General features: G+C 46.2%; 2 protein-coding genes across 7 annotated transcripts in view; both read right to left on the reverse strand.

The window, feature by feature from the left end:
* Positions 1-6,118: 6,118 nt before the first annotated feature.
* On the reverse strand, positions 6,119-15,459 carry PSMD2 (proteasome 26S subunit ubiquitin receptor, non-ATPase 2). The gene is made up of 21 exons (XM_019958669.2): positions 15,282-15,459; positions 14,761-14,817; positions 14,172-14,336; positions 13,254-13,375; positions 12,864-13,088; positions 12,169-12,327; positions 11,882-12,026; positions 11,643-11,703; positions 11,254-11,400; positions 11,000-11,106; positions 10,675-10,802; positions 10,379-10,466; positions 8,903-9,065; positions 8,676-8,777; positions 8,366-8,511; positions 8,046-8,129; positions 7,670-7,838; positions 7,486-7,580; positions 7,144-7,270; positions 6,604-6,722; positions 6,119-6,456 (listed from the first exon to the last, which is right to left on the reverse strand). Exons 1-21 carry the CDS (start codon positions 15,414-15,416, stop codon positions 6,274-6,276), a joined length of 2,727 nt encoding a protein of 908 aa, XP_019814228.1. The 5' UTR covers positions 15,417-15,459; the 3' UTR covers positions 6,119-6,273.
* A 6,368-nt stretch (positions 15,460-21,827) lies between these two features.
* Positions 21,828-23,202, reverse strand: part of ECE2 (endothelin converting enzyme 2) — a 32,565-nt gene continuing 31,190 nt past the window's right edge. For all 6 annotated transcript variants that reach the window (XM_019958709.2, XM_070790864.1, XM_070790853.1 and 3 more), the window contains one exon: positions 21,828-22,811. In XM_019958709.2, coding sequence (XP_019814268.2) covers positions 22,635-22,811 — 177 coding nt within the window. In that variant the 3' untranslated portion in view covers positions 21,828-22,634. The remainder of the gene's footprint in view (positions 22,812-23,202) is intronic.

Raw genomic sequence — 23,202 nt, forward strand, 5'->3', positions numbered from 1 at the left:
AGCGCCCGGCGCCGCGGAGCACATGGGATTTGCCCCGCCTTATCATGTGACAGCCACTGCCCGCCTCTTGTCCCCTCCCGAACTTTGGAACTCCCAGGCCGACCCGGCTCCGCGTATGTGTTCCGCGGTTCTTTGGTTCATTCATACTTTGAGCAAGCATTTATTGAGTGCATACTGAGTGCGAGGCGAAGTGCTGGCTGAAGGTTGAGAATACTGACATTAAAGACTCGGTCCCGCCGAAGTAAACCATGGACAAAAACGGAAAAAAATACAAATTAGGCAGCCTTTGAAAATAATGTAAATTAGATATAGAACTATTAAACTGGGTGTTACGCTAAAAGAATTGAAATATTCTAAGTAGAGAGTTAGATTTGTCTTTTATAAAGATCAGCCACTCCCAGGGAGGGACTAAGATCAGTCATGGAAAGTTCAAATAGTGATGGGATAAGTAAATCCAAGACCTCTCCCTGGCAGCCAAAAAATTTTGAACTGCCTGAAGGGACATACTAAAGCCAAAGCTACTTAGAGTCAGCCTGGATTTTAATCCAAATTTCTCTACTTACTCTCCTAGTGATGTACCTACTACTTACCTACTTAATACTTGTAAAATGGGAGTATTTGAAACTATGCAGTCTGGCTCAATTCTGAGCTTTTACCCACCCGGCTTTCACCCTATTGGATTGTGAGGTTTAAAAAAGTTAGTTCTTGTGAAAGTGCTTAAAACTGTGCCTAGGTATGTAGCAAAAGCTATTTTCTCTCTCTCCTTCCCACCCCACTCTTTGTATTCAAACACATATAATCTCAGAAAACATGTTGCACCAATGATGACCTTTGTGATTTCACTTAATCCTCACAATATCCTACAAAATGTATTACTATACATTGTATTATTATCCCCATTGGAAAAGAAATGCAAAAAAGCAAAACGGCTGTCTCAAGAGGCCTTACAACTAGCTGTGAAAAGAAGAGAAGAGAAAAGCAAAAGAGAAAAGAAAAGATATAAACATCTGAATGTAGAGTTCCAAAGAATAGCAAGAAGAGATAAGAAAGCCTTCCTCAGTGATCAATGCAAAGAAATAGAGGAAAACAATAGAATGGGAAAGACTAGAGATCTCTTCAAGAAAATTAGAGATACCAAGGGAACATTTCATGCAAAGATGGGCTCGATAAAGGACAGAAATGGTATGGACCTAACAGAAGCAGAAGATATTAAGAAGAGGTGGCAAAAATACAAAGAACTGTACAAAAAAGATGTTCACGACCCAGATAATCACAATGGTGTGATCACTGACCTAGAGCCAGACATCCTGGAATGTGAAGTCAAGTGGGCCTTAGAAAGCATCACTACAAACAAAGCTAGTGGAGGTGATGGAATTCCAGTTGAGCTATTTCAAATCCTGAAACATGATGCTGTGAAAGCGCTGCACTCAATATGCCAGCAAATTTGGAAAACTCAGCAATGGCCACAGGACTGGAAAAGGTCAGTTTTCATTCCAATCCCAAAGAAAGGCAATGCCAAAGAATGCTCAAACTACCACACAATTGCACTCATCTCACACGCTAGTAAAGTAATGCTCAAAATTCTCCAAGCCAGGCTTCAGCAATATGTGAACTATGTATTTCCAAATGTTCAAGCTGGTTTTAGAAAAGGCAGAGGAACCAGAGATCAAATTGCCAACATCTGCTGGATCATTGAGAAAGCAAGAGAGTTCCAGAAAAATATCTATTTCTGCTTTGACTATGCCAAAGCCCTTGACTGTGTGGATCACAATAAACTGTGGAAAATTCTGAAAGAGATGGGAATACCAGACCACCTGACCTGCCTCTTGAGAAACCTATATGCAGGTCAGGAAGCAATAGTTAGAACTGGACATGGAACAACAGACTGGTTCCAAATAGGAAAAGGAGTATGTCAGGGCTATATATTGTCACCCTGCTTATTTAACTTATATGCAGAGTACATCATGAGAAACGCTGGGCTGGAAGAAGCACAAGCTGGAATCAAGATTACCGGGAGAAATATCAATAACCTCAGATATGCAGATGACACCACCCTTATGGCAGAAAGTGAAGAGGAACTCAAAAGCCTCTTGATGAGAGTGAAAGTGGATAGTGTAAAAGTTGGCTTAAAGCTCAACATTCAGAAAACGAAGATTATGGCATCTGGTCCCATCACTTCATGGCAAATAGATGGGGAAACAGTGTCAGACTTTATTTTTGGGGGCTCCAAAATCACTACAGATGGTGACTGCAGCCGTGAAATTAAAAGACACTTACTCCTTGGAAGGAAAGTTATGACCAACCTAGATAGCATATTCAAAAGCAGAGACATTACTTTGCCAACAAAGGTCTGTCTAGTCAAGGCTATGGTTTTTCCAGTGGTCATATATGGATTGAGAGTTGGACTGTGAGGAAGGCTGAGCACCGAAGAATTGATGCTTTTGAACTGTGGTGTTGGAGAAGACTCTTGAGAGTCCCTTGGACTGCAAGGATATCCAATCAGTCCATCCTAAAGGAGATCAGTCCTGGGTGTTCATTGGAAGGACTGATGCTAAAGCTGAAACTCCAATACTTTGGCCACCTCATGCGAAGAGTTGACTCACTGGAAAAGACCCTGATGCTGGGAGGGGTTGGGGGCAGGAGGACAAGGGGACGACAGAGGATGAGATGGCTGGATGGCATCACCGACTTGATGGACATGAGTTTGAGTAAACTCCGGGAGTTGGTGATGGACAGAGAGGCCTGGCGTGCTGCAGTTCATGGGCAAAGAGTCAGAGACTACTAAGCGACTGAACTGAACTGAACTGTATCAGAGTAACTTAAGCTCCAAAGAGAGAAGAGCAAAAATAGACACACAGGAAGAACCATAAGGAGAATGAAAATGCACATATAGCTGTTCTCTGTTACATTCTTGGAGTTCTGTACGTTATGGTATATGGTTGCCTCCCTTCTCTGCTCTTCTCATTTCTCTTTCTACGAAAACTAATAAATAAAAATCAATTACTGCTTACATGGCAATTCCTTCTTAGCTCAGAAATCACTCTGAAACTCCAGTCAAGGGGACTTCCCTGGTGGTCCAGTGGTTAAGATTTCACCTTCCGGTGCAAGGGGTGTGGGTTCTTTCCTGGTTGGGGAGCTAAGATTCCCCCGTACCTCACAGCCAAAAAAACGAAACATGATTTTTGGTAGAAATCAACACAATACTGTAAAGCAATTATCCTTAAAAATAAACTTAATTTAAAAAGTATTTAAAAAGTCAAAAATGATAGATCCCTTCTCAGTATTCTTCATACAAACATCCAAAAAACACAGTATTTAAAAAAAACCTAAACGTAAAACAGAAGCAATATTGTAACAAGTTCAATACTTTTAAGATTTTTTTTTTTAAATCTTAAACTCCCATCAGAACAAGGTACTACCTAAAACATTGCTGTGTGCTTAGCCAGTTGTATCTGACTCTCTGAGACCCCATGGACTGTAGCCTGCCTGATCACCGTACAGGCATCTTAAATTATGTATGTCTAGATAGAAATGTGTCATCTCTCCCTACTTGAATAGTGTCCGCCTTTTGCCCCCAAATGTGTCTTGCGCATGTATTCTTTCTCAGTGATTAGTGCCCAGGCAGGAAATTTGGATTTCATCTTACATTCCTTCCTGTCTGTGTTACATCTCATCAGACATCAGGTCCTATTGGTGTTTGAATCAGAATCAAGTCCTGTTGTTTTTGTATTTAAAAATTCTTCCGCCCTCCCCATTTCTACTGCCCTAATTCAGTTCATTTCACTTACTTGGTCTCTAGGCCTCCATGGTGAGCTTTCTCACCGAGATAGCTAGCTGAGAATGTCCCTTTCCTGTTGTCATTCATTGGTGCCCATAGAGAGACACTGTCAATTTCTTAACAAAGCTCTTCTAAACCTGATCTAAGCCTGTGTCTCTAGCTCCTAGCACAGTTTCCCCTAACTCTATGTAACACTTGGCCGAATCAAACTATCCATGGTTTCTGAAAGCAAGTAGCTTGTCTGCCTTCTTGCTTTTGCTACTCCTTTAGCTGTATCCTGCCCTCTTTTCCTCTGGATAAACTTATCTTTCTTCAAGAATGTTTTCTCAAAAATCTCCCCTCAGGACTTCCCTGGCAGTCTAGTAGTTAAGACTTTGCCTTCCATTGCAAAGTGCAGGGGGTTCAATCCCTGGTCAGGGAACTAAGATCCCACATGCCTTGAGGCCAAAAAACCAAAACACAAACATAGAAACAATATTGTAACAAACTCAGTAAAGACTTAAATGTACTGGCCTGGTGGCCCAGTGGTTAAGAATCTGCCTGTCAATGCAGGGTTCAATCCCTGGTCTGGGAAGATTCCACATGCCTCGGGGCAACTAAGCGTGTGCACCACATCGACTGAGCGTGTGCTCTAAAGCCTGAGAGCCACAACCATTGAAGCCCAAACACTCCAGAGCCCCACTAAGCAACAAGAGAAGCCATGGCAATGAGAAGTCCAAGCACCACAAGGAAGAGTAACCCCGACTCTCTGCAAAAAGAGAAAGCCCATACACAACAAAGCAGCCCCCTAGCAAAATAATGAAAAACTTTAAAAATGGTCCACATCAAAAAAAGAAAAATTTTCCCTCACCTATTCAGGCACTTAGGCCCTATTTCAGTGATCCCAGAGTATTTGCTTAGACTCCAGTATAGAGTTGATCGCAACATAACACAATTGTTTTCTTCTTCTTGTAAGCTTTGTGAGGATAGGATTTGTTTTTCTCTATTTATATACCCACAAACTAGAAAGTCTAAAGCATAATGTCTCCATTTATTTATTGCTGAATGACATTAAATGTGAAAGGTTAAGAGCCATTATGAAAATTTCTTAAAGTACAATCACTGACTTGGAAAGAGAATTACCTTTTATGTTTTCATTTTACAATCACTATTTTTTTTTCATGTTTGAAAACTTTGTTACAAACTGCACATATTTAAAATATACAAGGAATTAATTCCCTGGTGGTATAGTGGTTAGGACTCTGCGCTGTCACTGCTGAGGGCCTGGGTTCAATCCCTGGTCAGGGAACAAAGATCCCACAAGCTGGGTGGCCAGAAAAATAAGTACAATTTGATTAATTTTGACAGATATATGATCACCACCACTACTACAATCAAGATACTGACCAATTCCATCGCTCTCAAAAGTTTTCTTCCTTCAGAATCATCTTTCTCTCCACTCCCATCTATAGATAACCATTGATCTGCTGTCACTAGAAATATAAATAGAGTACGTACTCTTTTTGTTGTTGTTTTACTAGGCCATTTGTTGATGACCTATTAAGTGCTGATTACTATTCAGAGGGTAAAACCACAGTTCAAGTGTTGGATAAATGGTAGCAATTATCTGACAGGGCCATCTGTTCTCCTCCACTGCATCCATAGGGGTCCAGGCCCCTATTGGTATTGTAGCTATACTCATACCAGCCCCACCAGGAAGGAGCACTACAGATCATGAGTGATTACATTCCAGGAAGGAGGCCATTTCTTTCCCATTGCTCTACTAAAGAGGAAGGTCAGGGTCAAGCTTTCTTGCACCATTTTTGCAAGAACAGCCTAGAGGTAAATGTTAACATGATCAAATCCCTCAACTAGCAGCCTCCCCAAAAGGACAAGAGGGTTATAGGAGGTAAAGATGTCCATTTCATTCAGCAGCACAGAAGTCAAGTTAGGAAGAGTGGAGCTAACTTTGCTGCCTCATAAGAGCAGAGATCCTTAGTCCAAAGCCGGGCTTGAGGTGGGTGCGCATTGGCAGGTGGGAATAGGGGGGATGCTTGGGATCTACAAGCCCCTTGGAAAGTTATTTGTAAGAGTTTGCATAAAAATTGGTATACATACCTCTCCTAAAAGGAGATTCATGATGTTTATAAGCTTTTCAAAGTTCATGCCCCTTAAAGATTAACCACTTTTTAAGATGATTAAGAAAGAAGGGAGAAGGAAAAGGGGCTTGGCTTTTTCCATTCACAGCAGCCTTTCTGCTAGCCCAGGCTCAGAGCTGCTACAAACAATACTCTCTCATATCCACTCTCCACCCCAGTGTGGCCTCCAGCCACAATATCCCAGAAAATAGACACAGAGGGACCTGGGGATAAAGGTCTTTATTCAACAAAGTTATCGCACTCAGTAACAAAAGAAGGTCTGGATTCCCCTAAAGGTCTGGAGCAGTGTCCACCCCTGGCAGCAGGAATCATGACCTGCTGACATATCAGCTGCAGCTCAGAGCCTCTGGTGGCCACTTAGAGGTCATAGTTGGGGTTCTTCCGAAGGATAACAAAACCTTCTAGAATAGGGGTGACGGGAAGAAACTCCTCAGTGGCCAATTCTGCCCGCTCCCCGTGAGCCAACAACACTGGGGTTGTGTGTGTCTGGAACCCTGTGATGGTCTTAGGCTTGCCGGCCTGGCCCACCACATCCACTGCCTGTAGGGTGAGAAAATTGAGATGAAGGACTCTTGATAGGAGTGCAACAGCAACCCAGTGCCCATCCCAGTTTCAGAGAAATGGCATATATGCATTCTACAGGCTCTGGAGTACAGCCTGGGCCCTCCCCTCTGCTCAGCCCCTCACCTGGCCCACACGGACAGACACTGGCAATGGCCGCAGCTCCTCATCGAATGTGACCAGCATTCGGGGCTGCATGGCAGCCACCAGTCCATATAATACATAGTGCGACTTGCCTAGGATGACTGAGGGAAGCACACAGGACAAATACAGTTAAAGGCAGCAGAGCAGGCCTAAATCTTGGGACCCCACTCCAACCCTGACTCTTTAACCCCTCAGCTGTACAGCTGAACCCACAGCTCTCCCCACAGACACCCTACTACAAACTGGAGATGCCACCACCTGACTCTGCCTAAAGCCCACAGACTCGATAATCACTTTTCCCCTCAGGGCAGAAAATGGGCTCGGTTCATCTTCAAAAGAAATCTCTTTGGTTAAGATCAAAAGTGTGAGAGATTGAAGTCTCATGAGGCCCAAAGAACCTCAGAAACCCAGAGGAGTACACAGTTAACTTGGGTCTTGTTCCTAAATTACCAAAGAGGCCCTGGTTAGGGGTGCAAAGAGGGCACTCTGTGCCACCAGGGAAGACTCCTGACAGGAACTCACTGTTGCGGACATCCAGGAAAGAGACAAGCACGGTGAGCAGCCCAGCCACAGCCACTTGACTCATAAGCTGCCGGTCACTGTGGTAGGGGCAGAGGGTGAGTGTGCCTTTCCCTAAATGTGTCAGGCCCTGGGAGAAAAAAAAATACAGAGAGAAGTGGAGGTGGGGAAGTCACGTCTAAGGAGAAATCACCTAACTCGGCCACACAAATCTCACAACTCATTCACATTCTCCTTTCCAGGCCAGATTTAAGGTTTCCCTTCACACAGCATCATGTCTCCCTTCCATCACACAGACACTTCCCCTGGCACGCGCACTCTAAGGAGAACAGATCTATTCTTTACCTGTGCCAAGCGCACCATGAAGAGGTTGTTGGGGTCCTTGGCATGATACTGGGCTAACTGGCGAAGCATCGCAGCCAGACGGGCATTATTGGTACCTGGAAATATTAAGTGTTACAGAGGCTTGAAGAAAGGGGTTCAACCCTTCCCCCAAGATGCCTAAGATTTCTTTCTGACCAATACTTACCACTGCCCACCATGCCCATGGCAAAGATGGAGTTATAGGACACTTCTGGGTCAGCATCATGAGAGAATTTGCTTAGGGTATCCAGGATGTTGAGTCGTGGATTTGAAACAGAGATTAAGGCCAGTGCTAAAGGCACAGCCCTTCGGAGTGTAGGCTCCCCGTATCTCAGCTGGTGATAAAATAACAAGGTGTCATAGAAAGCAGAAAGAACAAGCTCAGTTACAAGAACAGACAGATGGGTAGATGGGGCCTTAAGTTTTGTAGCAAGGGTGCAGCAGAAAGACCATTTCCCGACTGAGAAAACCCATCAGGGAAATCTCCTGGGGGAATTCTAGGCATCAAAACCAATACATTTCAATCTTCGTGTGATGCTCACCAGGTGGCCAAAGGTTCGTAGTGCCATCTCTGCACCAATCTCCTCCCCCATAGCAATAAGGGCGATCCCCAATACAGCCACTCCCTGCAAAAGAAGAGCCAGAAAGCCCAGTAAGCTCATGGAACAGAAAACTCACCCCGGACTCAAGCCATCTAAGAAGAAAAAGCTGTCCTGTGGGGCACACCCTGACCCCTCATGCAGGAACCTTGTCTCGTGCTATTTCAACACTCAGCAATGCCCAGAGAGGCTCTAAAACAAACCCAAATCCATATTATCTTTTCCCAGAGCCTCCCTGGAATGTGCTCAGCTGCCCACAGAACCTGATGTGCTCCCATGTCAGCAGGGGCTTCCTTCTTGTCCTTGTCCTTCTTTTCCTTCTTGTCTTTGTCTTCCTCTTTTTCCTTGGAGTCAAAGTGCTCACTGCAAATGTGGAGTAGCTGCTGCACCTTCAGTACATTCCCAGAGCCTGGGGCAGGGTGGTCAGGCAAAGAAAGGGAAGAGATGAGAAGCCACCAAGGAAAAGCTTCCTCTAGGAACACAAGCTAAAGAATCTAAGGCAATTCAGGATGACTAAGAAAGGAGGCCCAAGAAAGAAGTGACATGTCCCTGAGGAGGAACAAACACACAGACCTGCATAGGCACACACATCCACAAGTGTGTTGGCGAAACTGCGGAATGGCTCAGACACAACCTCCAGAGCGGCCAGGATGGCCTCGATGGCCTCTCCCTTCCCTAAAGGAGAGGTTCAAGGGGTCAGAGGACAGATACTCTCTTCCAGCACAGCCTGACTCATAAACTCTCCCTGTTGTATCCAGTTAATACCAGTCTTTTGCCCAAAGAGAGAGACATTCTCTCACCCAGATGGTTGAGGCCCAGTCCAAGAGGAAGCCAACGGGCGTAAGTATCCTTGAGCTCAGTCTCTGACTTCTCCATGATGGTCTGAAGGATAGTGGAAGTGACATCGCCATTGCAGGAGCCCACTGCTATCATTCCACAGGCCAGAGCTGTCACACCTGCCACCTAGAAATGGGAAAATCAATACTTAGCATTACTAAATATCAAGCTATTAAACTATTAAGTTATCAAATATTAAGTTGTTAAAATAGTTGTTCACCTATCTTGATTCAAGAGAGCCAACTCCTGGAGTCCACTGAAACCACATTAGGTAACAACCCCCTTCTGATGACAGGCCAAAATGACGAGAGCATCAAGCAGCCACTACATCAACTGCTTTGCATACTATTAACATTTAATCTTCACAAAAACCCCATGAAACAGGTTCTGCTGTTGTTCCTTGTATTGACAAGAAAAAGGATGCCTAAGGAGATTGAGTCACAAGTCCAAGTTCACACTACCTGTAAGCAGAGGTGGCAGGATTTGAACTGAGGTCTGACTAAAACTTATGCTTTTAGCCACCACACTTTATTTATCCATCACTAAAGAGGCTTACTTCTTGGAAAAAAGTTATGACCAACCTAGATAGCATATTGAAAAGCAAAGACATTACTTTGCCAACAAACGTCCGTCTAGTCAAGGCTATGGTTTTTCCAGTGGTCATGTACGGATGTGAGAGTTGGGACTGTGAAGAAAGCTGAACGCTGAAGAATTGATGCTTTTGAACTGTGGTTTTGGAGAAGACTCTTGAGAGTCCCTTGGACTGCAAGGAGAGCAAACCAGTCCATCCTAAAGGAGATCAGTCCTGGGATTTCTTTGGAAGGAATGATGCTAAGGCTGAAACTCCAGTACTTTGGCCACCTCATGCAAAGAGTTGACTCATTGGAAAAGACTCTGATGCTGGGAGGGATTGGGGGCAGGAGGAGAAGGGGACGACAGAGGATGAGATGGCTGGATGGCATCACTGACTCGATGGACATGAGTCTGAGTGAACTCCGGGAGTTGGTGATGGACAGGGAGGCCTGGCGTGCTGCGATTCATGGGGTCGCGAAGAGTCGGACACAACTGAGCGACTGAACTGAACTGAACTGAATTGAAAATGATTCTACACAAGTAAGAAAATTTAAGGTTGGCTAATGACTAAAACAGCATACCCACCCCAAGCTGGGTAAAGTCCCTCCCCACTCTAGTCTGATACTTCCTCATGGATCCCAAGGGCTGGAACTCAATACTAAAATATTAACTCTTTAGCCTCAATGTCCCCTGAGGCTTAGAAACCCAATTCCAAGCAATTTCACTGAAATGATACACATCCCCGCTCTCTCCCCTCCCCCACCGCCCCACAATACACACACTCTTTTCCCCACTATTTACAAGAGACTGGAAGGACTCAGAATACCTTTCCTATCTCCCCTAAATGATCAACAACCTCTATTCACCTCCATACTGGACTTGGAATCTCCCATCACAGGTAGCAGCAAGGTGAGAACATCTTCACGATTGGAGCCAGCATAGGCCAAGCCAAGCCTACAAAAGCCAAAGAGAGACAGTCCCCAACACATACCCGAGGATAAGACAAGGAAGAAACAAAATGAGGACTGGTCATTTCAACAGTCACCAAGAGCCAAATAAGCACAGTGGTAGTCTTTGGCTATACAAAAGTGGAAGGGCCCGGTTCTGTTTTCACAGAGCTTACAGGTTGAGTACTATCAAAAGGAGAAGCAAGAAGCCTTACCCAAAGATGGAACCAAGTCTCATGGTGTTGCTGTTGTGGAGGACATAGTCTGAGAGCAGTGCCAGGGCAGGGTCACACTCGTTCCGGACACCAGAGTTCACAATGCCACAGGCCAGGAGGGCTCCTGACTACAAAATGCAAACAGATTCTTCACCTGGGCTACTCTACCTTCCTCACCACAAAGGATGCCACATGGGCCTCATTATAGCATCTGCCTTAACTGGAGTCAAAAACCGGGCAGACCTACCAGTGAAAAGGAGGCCCTGAGGGGGCCCTAGCACATGGGAGGGGGATGTCTGCATTAGTGGGTTGTGCCCAGACCAACCTTGATATAGTCCTCAGAAGAGTACAGGTACTTGTCAATCTGGGTAAGGCCACCATCCACATCCCACAGCAGAATCATGCCAAGGGATGCAGCTGCACTCAACATTCCTATACCAAGGAAAAACCAATCAGTCTTTTAGGCTCTACCCTTGAAAAACTGTTATAAAGAACTGCCTCGGGAATCCCTTATAACACATGCACCTAGAAGGACAAAAAGACTGAACAAAATTACACAGAAGAGGAACAGAATTATACCATGGTCCTTGTTCTTATAAAGCCATTTGTTGCCATCATCTGTCAGCAGCTTGTCTTGACCAAAGGCCGCATTCACAAAGCCGTTCACAAAAGAGGAGGCCAGGTTCATACGGGCAGAGTCCACCTGAGAGCCACTGCCCCCAAACCCTGCAAAGGAGGGGAAAAAAATGAAGGTTTAGAGTAGAACAAGAAAGGAACATAGCATGACAGGTGATTCTGAGCTGGCCCCTTGGAATCCTCTATCTGTGGCCCCCAACAGTGACGTAGGGAAAAAGCATGTGGGAATTCTGAGCTCTATAGGACAAGCATATTGGGCCAAGCCAACACTCAATACAAGAAGCACAGTTAACAATCCTCCAATCCCCACACACATGGAGATGTCCACTCACTGTTGTTCTCTAGGTGGGTTTTATAGATGTCATCAGGCACCTTGGGCTCCATGATGTCCAGCTGAAGAGAAGTCAGAGGGTCACAACTGCTCCCCAAGTCCTCCCTTAGCCATCCCTTCTGTTATCCCACTGAATGGCAATTCTAACCAAGGAGAGTCTAGTCAGAAGCATCAGGGAGGTAAAATGCCAGGTGGAATCAAAACCAAAAAACCTTGATGGGTAAGGACAAAGAATCTCACCTCTCGGGCTAAAGCCAAGAAGTTGCTGTTGAGCTGCACGTTGGACATGATCTCTGTCAGGTCTTCATACTCCTCCACATCTTCACTCAGCTCCAAAAACACCCCATGCCGGCCCAGCATGAATGCCATTTGTTTCTGTACAACCCTGTGGGAGACAGCCGCCACATCTGCTCAGCCCCCATCGACTAGAATAGCCCTTCAAGCCCTAACCAGAAACTACATGTCCTGCCTCATGCACATGTCCCATCCATCAGCTTATCACTTCGCCCACTTTTTCCCTTACATACACGTCTTTGCAGGAGGTGAAAATATCTTCTACCAGCTCCATGTCATTGAGCATCAGTGCCAATCTCAGAGCTTCAGGGAAGCGACTGAACTTCCGGAACACACCCAGGGCACAACGCAGTAGGGCAGAGTTTTCAGGCTCGGGCACGTAATTCACACAACTACCAAAGTAAAAATAATAAAGGAATCAGATATTCATTTACCCTGTTTAATTCACTTACCCGATACTGGATGCCTACTATGAGCTCAGTTTAGTCGCTCAGTCATGTCTGACTCTTTGAGGCCCTATGGACTGCAGCAAGCCAAGCCTCCCTGTCCATCACCAACTCCCAGAGTTTACTCAAACCTGTGTCCATTGAGTTGGCGATGCCATCCAACCATCTCATCCTCTGTTCTCCCCTTCTCCTCCCACCTTCAATCTTTCCCAGCATCAGGGTCTTTTCAAATGAGTCAGCTCTTCGCATCAGGTAGCCAAAGTATTGAATGCCTATTATACACTAAACATTACACTAGTTATTGGGACTACTAAGGAGACATGATGTCTCTTGTCTTCAAGAAGTTCACAGACATTAACAAATTAACTACAGCTTGATTGCTATTTTTGAAGCAGACACTCTTGGAAAATAAAGGAGTCACAACTGAGAAAGAAATACTGGAGAGGGTAGGCCTGCCACCCTTCCCTACCTTGCTCACTTACCTGGTGAGATAGAGGCAGACCTTTGCATAGGCATTCTCATCAATGTCTTTCTCCAGCATATCCACCTGTTCAATTTCCATGAGCAGGTCGCAGGCCTCATGCTCTGCATTGTGGGCCATGTTGTAGGGGACAATCTCCTTTACCAGGGTCAGCAGTGGCTCCCGCTGTGTCTTCTCTGCATCATCCAGCTCCTGCCACTCCTTAGCCACTTCTCCTGCGAGATGCCTATGGACAGGCCCAGACCATTAGAGAAACAGACCTTCTCCGGAAGCACTTCCCTGTGGGTCAAAGAATTCACTATCTGGGAAACTCGATACACTGGTACTCTAAGACAGACCTCAGGACTATAACTCAGAACCCCTTTAGCTTCCCAAGAAGAAAAGGTCTTACCTGACGTATTCATGACCCCATGATGCCAATTCCTCCTGGGAGCCCACAAGACGATATTTGAGGCACTCACGCTCCCCGCTCATGGTCATGGCCAAAACAGAGATGATGTCAGCAGCAAAACGCTACAAAGAAATCAGTGCTTTGAAGTCAAATTCAGGGTAAGGGGAATGTTACATTATGGAATCAAGATCACTGTCACTATCCCCCAAAGTAAATGTTAATTATATTACCAATCTAATGTTAAAAGCTTAAAACATTTTATATTACCTAAGCCTGCTGCAATCTCCCTTTTGAACCAACATGACTGGAGGGTGCTAGCCAGGGGAGAGCAGAGAAAGATGGAGACTCTAAATTTTATTCCAACTGCAATAGTAAACTATTTAAAAGTTTTAAGCAGAAAAGACTCACACTCTAAAGATCACTATGGCTGCTCTATGAAAGACAAACTGTGTAGGAGGTCACAGAAAAAAGAAAGAGAGTCAGTCAGTTGGGAGGCTGCTGCAGTAGTTCAGGTGAGAACTGAACATTTCTTGGATTAGGGTTGTACCAACAGGCAGAAAAGTTACTGAGTTGGGGATAATACTCTAGAGATAAAACAAATAGAATAGGTGCACGGGATGTAAAGAATAGAAAAAAATTAAGGTTAAAAGTAAATTGATAAAAATCATGATAATAAAATCTCAAGGTCCAACATAAATAACAGAAACTATTATCTTTTCTGAATAAAAAATTATCCTTTCTGAAAACAATCTTCCTATCAACTCACTCTTACGTGAGTGTTTTGATTATGATGAGTTCTGTTGAACTTGCTCAGGATCTCAGGTCCACTAGGCTTCCTGAGATTCACCATAAACCCCATGGTCTAGATGAAAAGGAATTCCCAAACTAGGCCTCCACCAGCTTCTGGAATAGTTTTACCTTATTCTCCCCAGGGGCCATGTTCTCATAGATCTCCTTCAGTTTGCCATAGTGCGGACGCAGAAATTTGAGAGGTTTGGGTACTGAAGTCATGGAAGTTGTAGAAGAACGAATCTGCCTCCGCAGTTCCTCCAGGGCTGGTCGGTACAGGGAAGTGTCCTTCTCCTGACCAGGAGATATCAAGGCTCAGATAAAAGAAATCTCATCCCTTAAGTCATAATACAGAAGTGTTTAACAACTCCCCTAGGAAAGTAACTGTGTCTCATCTATCTGGATTGTCCAGCTCCCGGCACGTGCGCGCGCGCGCGCGCGCGCAAACACACACACACTGCCTGGCACAAAAACAAGTGTCCCCAGTTAAGAGTTCAAGAACCGTTTCTCCCATTAAACGAAGCCACAAAAATGTTTCATCTCTTTTTACTCCCCTCCCTCACAACATGATTGCAACATGACTCTAGAATACGCAACATGACTCTAAAATACACTCCATCCTTCTCTATACCTCATATAAGAGTTGCTGCCCAAACTGGAATAAAACAAGTGAGAAAGATTCGTATATGCACCGGCTCTTGTTAACACTGTGACTCACCCCCAATCGTTCCACGAGCATCTCCAGTTCATCCTGAAGTTGTTTGTCCTCCTCAGACTGGAGAGTTGGAGGAAGAAGCCCATCAAGAGAAGGAATCTCAAACACATCCTCCTCCCAATCACCCTGGGGCAGGAGGAGAGTGAGCCTGCCTCCTTAGGGGGAACCAGGTGGACAAGGAGAGTGGGAGTGAGAAGACCTGATGGAAGGCAGCCTGACTTCTGGGCCAGGCTCTGCTTGAAAGCCGTTCTGAAAAAAGGGGGTGACAATTACCAGCCCGAGCCCACCTCACGAGAAGGCGGTGAGGAAGGTGGTGAGGGCTGGTAGGGGCGGCGGAGGTGACAGCGCGGAACGGAGGATGGGAGAGGGGGCAGAGAGGCGGGGTGCCGGGAGCCCCGAGGATAGCCCTATCTGCCCTCTCCTGGAGCCGGCGGGGCCGTTGGGAGTCGAGTCCGAGGCCTGCGGGACCGCCGTGACTCAGCCCATGGCCGCCTCCTCCGCCAGCTCCCGGGGCCGCGCCTCACCAGCTCCTGCTCTTTGTCCTTGTCCCCGGCATCCCGCCGCTCCTTGCCGCTCGGCTTCTCGTCCCCGCTGCCGGGAGACGTCGCTGGGGGCTGCTGGGGCTGCAGCGGTGCCTTGTCTCTGCCACCCTCCTCCATCTCCACCGCCAGTGCTGGCCCGCTGCGCGCGCACCGCCCCGTTTCCCAGGTGTCTTTGCGTGCATCGTCCACGGCACCTCCCTCTCCAAAGCCCGCCTGCGACCGGAAACGCCGCGGCGACCCACCCACCCTCGCGGCCTGGGAGTCCCCATCCGCTGACTTCGCTATCTGAGCAACCGCTGACTTCGCTATCAGAGCAACGAGAAAACTACAATTCCCAGCTTCCCATGCGCTATAGGAGTCCCAGAGGCTCGGACCTGGAGTTTCCCGAACGCTGTTTGGGATTCGGGGGCGCTCGGTGCAGTAGGAGTTGAACTGGCTGTGAGCCAAGGCCGCAGTGTGAGTAGTACCCACGGAGACACCCCAGTTAGCTGCGTGTTGGGACAAATGGACGAGATTCTTGAAGTACTGGACTGTTGATTGCAGTCTTTGTGAAGTTTGTGTAATAAATCTAGCCCCGTGGCATATTCACCTAATAACATTCCTCTCCCGTTGAAGAAGGAAATGGCAACTCACTCCAGTATTACTGCCTGGAAAATCCCATGGACAGAGGAGCCTGGCGGGCTACCCATGGGGTCGGAAGAGTCGGACACGACTTAGCGACTAAATCACCATCACCATCACCACCCGTTGAAGAAGAGTGCTGTGATATTACTGTGAGGATGTGGTTACCACCTTAAATCCACCTGCTGAGCCAGATGAAATAGAAAAAAATACATCCAGTCCTACGCCCTAAGGCGAAGTTCTGGAGCTAAAAACGGAAGAAGATAAGGTCTTTGTCCTCCATCTGTCTTTTGGTCTTCCTCTCCCTGTTATGACTTAGGAGGGATATGACCAACATAGTTTATGTCAGGTCTTATTTCAAATGATACATATTGTTCTCACAACTTTTTGAATTTGGTAGGATTGTGCCCATTTTACAGAGAAAATCGTAGTAAGTAATAGAATCAGACTGAAACTCGGTCTTTCAATCTCCCAAATTCTTGAGTGTTTCAGGCAAATCTCAAAAGTTCTTCTCTTAGGCCTCTGTGTATGTATCTGGAAGGTGAGAAAAGAAGTAGTAACTCTGCTCCCCTTCATCTTGTGGGAACACTCACCATTTGGCCTGGAGTCTATTTTATGGATTCTGAGTCATTAAAAAAAAACGGAAAGTGTTTGTTTAAAAAAAAAAAAAAAAACACCTGCTCAGCACAGTTAGCACTGAATGAATGTTGGCTAAATATTTGTATAGATGTTGATGTAAAGGCGTGATGCCCATTTTAAAAGCTGTTGTTCTTTTCCACTCAGTGTTTGAATTCTGGGGATGACCTTTCATTTCCATCACCAGTGACTGCCCCAGCCCTAGTGTGCTGACAGAAATTGGGTGGTACATAGTGGTAAAGAATCTGACTCCCAGTACAGGATATGCAAGAGACATGGGTTTCATCCCTGGGTTTGGGAAAATCTCCTGGAATAGGAAATGGCAACCCACTCCAGTATTCTTGCCTGGAAAATCCCATGGGCAGAAATATTGACAGGCTACAATCTATGGGGCCCGCAAAAAGTCAGACATGACTGAGCAACTGAGACACAGATACAGACACACACACACACAGCTATTCTGCCTATTCTGTGGCTTCAAGATGTCCGTGTCAAAACACATGCTTTCTTCAGTCACTATAGAGATATTTCTCCTAAATCTTTCCTATTTCCATGACTTCCTTCTGTCAGATCTCAAATTTTGTCTTTTATACCAATCATATCCCCACCATTACCTTAGAGGAGATGGGGTGATGTTGTGGCATAAAGCACAGGCTGTTAACAGCTGGTGACTCCAGATGAAGAGTATAGGAATGTTTGTTGTACTTTATTTCAACTGTTTTTTCTGTTTAAAATGTTTCAAAATTAAAAATTTGAGGATGAGTAGCAGAACATAAGCTTTAGAGAGGACAGACCTGGTATTTAAAACCAAATTCTGGACTTCTTTGGTGGTTCAGTGGTTAAGACTCCATGCTTCAAATGCAGGGGGTGTGGGTTTGATCCCTGGCTAGGAAAGTAGACTCCCACATGCCATGTGGCATGGCCTAAAAAAATAAATATTTTTTAAAAATAATAAAACCATATATGGCTGAGTCCCTTTGCTATCCACCTGAAACTATCTCAACATTGTTCACCGGCTATATTCCAATATAAAACAAAAAGTTAAAAAAAAAAAAAGACCCAGTCAGAAGCAAAAAATGGAAAACAATAGGGAACTAGTGCATTAATTATGGTGCATCTATATAATGGAAGAACATACAGCCTTTCACAAAAACATGTACTAACATGGAAATAAGCCAATGACTTAGGTCATTGAATAAAGTATATTGTGAGTTTAAAAAAAAGAACAAACACCAAATTCTGCCCTTCACCAGCTGTGATATTTGGGCAAGCTTCCTAATCTCTCTGTTTGGTTTCTTGTATGAAATGTGAGTAATTAAGTATCTCCCTCATAAGTTTTTATGAGAATAAAATAAGAGTATATAAAGTGTCTGGCTAGTTGCTTGGCAACTGGAGAAAAAACAGTATCATTTTCCAGCTTCCTCAGATTTGCAGGGCTGCCCCTTGCTCCATACCTCCAAGCACTCAAGCCCCAAACCTCTCTGGCCAAATGCAAATGTCCTGCAATTATTCTCAAGGCTTGATGATACGTTGATGACCTGCCTCAAGCTTCATTTCAGTCAAATTGCTCTCTCAGAAGCACTCCTTCCTACCATTTGGCCAGACTCCCAGCCTTGTGACCAAATTGCTCTCCAATCAAGGCCCATCACCTTTCCCTTCTCACCACCTTCCTTCAAATTGCACCCATTGACCAGCCATGCTTCCCCCAAACTTATGGCCTGAGCTGTAGAACTACACCTCTTATGGAGGCTCTGAAAATCATGCAACCCAAAGCATCATTTCTGTAACACTAGAAATGCTCCAGACAGGACACACCATTGCACTGTTTCCACTGAGCTGCTACTTTCTTTGTGTGATATTTTTCAAAGTCAGATTGCATTGTGGCCCTTCCTACCATTAATCCCTAGAACTGAAAGGAGTTGTTACAATCCCCTCTTTTTCATAATGACTGTTACAACTTCCTTCTGTTACAACCTCTTTATTGTGCCCCTTTCGCCTCCCTCCTTCTGATCAGCCTAAACATTTTACTATTTCTGAACATGCTCTGCCCCTTTGAGCTGGATCAGCCTTTTCACTTTGCTGTTCCTTCTATATGGAATACCCGTCACCATTTTTTATTTTAAAAATGTATTCAGTTATTTACTTTCAGCTGCGCTGGGGCTTCGTTGTGGCATGCAGGCTTAGTTGCCTTGCGGCATGTGGGATCTTAGTTCCCCGACCACAGGTTGAACCTGTGTCCCCTGCATTGGAATGAAGATTCTTAGCCACTGGACCACCAGGGAAGTCCCCTGCTCATTACTGTTTTTCGCTAGCAAATTTTCCCATCCTTTGTACTCCAGCTCAGTATCACCTGTGTAAGAAGCCTTTCCTGTTCTTTCAGGTTTTCAGTTTCTTCCCTGTGTTCCTATGTTGCTTGGTACCTACCTCTCCCTCACTCCACTCTGAGCTCTTAGAAGAACAGGAACTATGTCTTATTCATCTTTGTACCCCTAGCACCCAGTCTAATACCTGGCTTGTGGTAGGCCTTGACAAGTATTTGTTAAATAAGTGAGTGACCGAATGGCTTTGCATTCATCTTCAGGTCATCTTTGTATATGATAATGGCCCACTAGGAGGAGTCTCTTTGGAGCCCAGAGCTCAGCACTGAGAAACTCAGGAGTCTCCACTTGTGAGTCGGGATAGGTCTACTGACACTGTGCTTATTTAATGGGCGACTGTCTTCCAACGTGACATTCCCAGAGTACCTCCAGGTATGAAATTATGTTGTCTGGCATGTTACTGTACTGTGCATCGGAATTAGTCCAACTTTCATGGGACAGTGTAGGGTATGGCCCAGCACCTTAACTAATAACTGCTGTCATGTACCCACTGAGGAGCACCATCCTTTATTCCTCCTTCTGCTTTAACACACCAAAGCATATTACAGATGGGTATTTGTCAGCTTGGCAGGCCACTAAGGGTGAAGGTTACATCTGTCATTTGATGTTCACCTAGCCTTGCCTCTGGAACCAAGCACCTGCAGAGTGCTCAACAAACAGTGCTGCCTCACTTACTTTCAACATGTGCTTAGGTTTCCTGTAGCTACCTGGCTGTCATATGTATCTGGCCTGAGTGAGCTGGGTGCCATGGAAATGTACCTGCTGGTAACAGCCTCACTTGGAAGCACGATGAAATTGCCTAGAAGAGATATATATGCTTGAGTCTCAACTCTGTCATGACTTAGAGGACTAACTGGTGGTGATTAAGAGCATCTGAATTCTAAATTTGACTTTAATGCAGTGTGTCTTAGCTGACATTGGAAGTTATATAATTTTTTCCTTTAGTTTCTCTACTTGTAAGATAGAGACAATGATAGAACCTCCTTGTAAGCTGTGGGAATTTAACAAGGTGATATTTTTAAAGTGTTTAGTACAGACTGAAGCAAAAAAGAGACTTGGTAAATCAGGGCTTCTGCTTATTATCATTATTTGACATGTTGACCTTTTGCAAATATGGAGTTTTAATGCCACAGTGGCCAGCTGGTCAGTATTCTAAGCTGGGCTTTGAAATCAAGTGTCAAGAGAAGGGCAAGGCTTTATGATACCAAGCCTCTCTCCTCCATCATGACACTGACATTATAAATCCCATTCTCTGTGCAACATCCAAACTTCATAAGCCAGTTCTTTTCTTTGGGTTCTAGAACTTGCTAAGCCCATGAAGCCACTTATTGAAACATTAAAGCTGATCTAGGCCTCTGAGATCATCTCATCCAACCCACTTATTTTACAGACTGCCAAGGTTACTGAGATCTGAAGAGGGGATAAACCGTGCCTGGCGTCACAGTTGCAGGTGGCAGAGCTGGAGCCAGAACCAGGCTTCCAGATGTGACAGCCCTCCTCTTTCCAGTACACTCTGCCGCCCCTCCTAGAGTTGTGTTCTCAGAGCAGAGACTCAAGCCATGCTTTCCCTTGATATTAAGAGTTCCCAAGCCCACTTTCCCCAAGGAGCCAGCGATTTCCTTCCCTTGGCGGGCAGCCATATATCCAAGTCACTTGATAGAGACAGCTCTTTATGGGGACAGTCTGATGTTGGGACAGGATACAGCATGCAGGACACGTGACCAGGAACCCATCAATCATTAACAAAACTTCACTCTTACCCTTCCTAATTTAATAAACCCACCTGTACTTAAACTTTAGGGGACACTACATTATAAAGAGAATTAAGATTGGGCCCTTTCCACTGTTTTACTCTGGTTCTCATTTTACAGATAAACAGACTCTTAGAGGTTAGGGGACAGGCTGAAGCTCATATAGCTGTCAGAGCTTCAATTTCAATCCAGGTCTCTGACTGCAGTGAAGTGATTATGGTTAGATCTATAAAATGGAAACTGGAGCACATATAGCATATGTTGCTGTGAGGATCAGATGAGTTCATGAAGGTGAAAGTACCAACAGAAGAGTCACCTGAGGGAAGGAATCATCTTCATCTTGGCATCACCAGTGCTGGCACATTATTGGTAATCAATATATTGGGTTGACCAAAAAGTTCATTTGAGTTTTTCTGTAAGATGTCACAAAAAATCCAAACAAACTTTTTTGGTCAACCCAATACTTATAAATCTATAAATTTATAAATGAATGAATGAAGAAAGTAATGAGTCTCCTAGCAGAAGTGCCTGGAATACAGAGGTATTCCATGCACACTCCATTTCCCTCACTTGTTCTGGAGGGTGGCAGGCTCTGTGGTCACCAAACCTGTGGGCTCTGTGCCTGGCACCTGGTAGGGCTTGATGAGTATGTGTAGGTGGGATGAGGGGCTCTCAGGAACGCTAAGCCTTTGAGGACGTGGAGAAACGCATGTCTTCTCATCACAAGCAGAGGCTAGTGCTCCGAGCTGCAGGGAGTGAAGTGCTACCTTGGCCAAGGCTGCCTTCCACTGCAGGGTAAGGGCCACCCACCTTCCAAGCCGACCCTGGCCAAGTTGTTACCCAGACTCAGTGTCAGGCCTAGCTACATGCATCCATGGGGGCCACGGCAGACCCTTCCAGCTATAGGTCAGCCAGGGATGGGACATGGCCACCAGTGAGCAGAGAACATGCTCCACTCGCCAGGCTCAACTTTGTGCCACTCCTCATCCTACCTTTTTGTCTCTCTGGGGTTTCAATTTTCAGTCCCCTGTATCTGGTGAGTGAATAAATGAGTGCCTAGAAGAGCACCTGGCATACAGCAGGTATTCAATAAATACTGGTGGAATGAGTAAATGAAAACAGGACTGAAGGAAGAGACAGACTGACTGATGCGTGTCTATTTATTGGCACAGGGTCCTCCAGGGCCAAGACCACTCCCTCCCCTCACCCTTTCCTGTAAAAATAGACTCTATCCTTCACTCTTCCTACTCTATCTGCTTTCCTGCTTGGTCCAGGGAGAATCAGTCACCCCCTAAGACTTGTAACCCCAAGATGCAGGGCCTAGCATCCCTGACATGTACACACATCCCCGCTGAGCCCAGGGACCCTGGGAGGCAACAGGAAGGTTTGTAAAGGCTGTTGGACTTCCACTAAGAGCTCAGCACAGGGGGTCCGTCAGAGAGGGCTGGCAGCAGTATTAGGAGCAGTGGCATGAGGAACATGGAATAAAGGTCGCCACTGGGGGCAGGGCTGAAAGGAGCTCTGTCTATGCCCAAGGGAGCAGTGAGTAAGCCTTGGGGAGATGTGTGGGAGGCACATCTGTCGGGCCCTGCGTGGTCAGCAGGCACAAGAGGCCCTGTGGCCACCAAACCCACTGAGCTGGGGACCTAAAGAGGTGGACCCCTTCTTGTGGGAGCTGGTGGCCCCTGCCCAGGCCTCCTCCAGGCAGGGTGGCAAAGAACATCACAGTGAATGGTGGGGACTCTGCTGGAGGCAGGGGCACCCCCAAAGCAGAGGCACGATGTGGAGGCCGAGGAGGGACTAGGACTCATGTCACACCTATGGTGTGGAGGGGCAGGACACAGCCCAGCTGGCATGTGCCTTCCATCAACCCCAGAGCAGAGAGCCTGGCTGGGCAAGATACCCCAGGCTCCGGCAACCGAGCTGGCCATTTCTCTCCCAACCCAGGTCTACCACACCTCACAAAGCTGCCCTGAGTTCATGGGGGAGCCGACAGGGCAGCCGAAGTGCCGCAGGAAGTCACGGGAGTTGGAGAGAGTGCCCAGCACGCGGAAGCGGGCAGGGCTGTGGGGGTCGGTCACCAGCCCCTCGTGAGAGCTCTCGGGTGTGCGGACCGAGCACCACACCTGCAGGCCAGGACAGACACGGGGACACAGAGTGTCTAGTGTGGGCGAGGCCCCTGCCCCAGCTGCAGCAGAGCCATCCCAGGGACACATGGCACCACCACCCCAGCCCCTTGGCTCAGGAGGCCTCGGGACGCAGAAGAGGGCTTAGCCAGCATCTCAGCCCCAAGGCCTTGCTATCAACACCAAGGGAGGAGAAGGCGCCTGCCCTCTGAAATTCCTCGAAGGCCTTTCAAAGCTGCCTGGACACAGGGCTGCCCAGGATGGACATGTCTGAGGGGAAGAAGTCCAGCCCCGGAGACTGCCTGCCATAGTGCAAAGTACCTGGAGACCTTGCTGAGTCTGCCACTTACTGTCTTCCTGGGTACCCCTGGACGAGCCACTCTGTCCCCGA

Source organism: Bos indicus, chromosome 1 (assembly GCF_029378745.1).
Source record: "Bos indicus isolate NIAB-ARS_2022 breed Sahiwal x Tharparkar chromosome 1, NIAB-ARS_B.indTharparkar_mat_pri_1.0, whole genome shotgun sequence".
NCBI lineage: Eukaryota > Metazoa > Chordata > Mammalia > Artiodactyla > Bovidae > Bos > Bos indicus.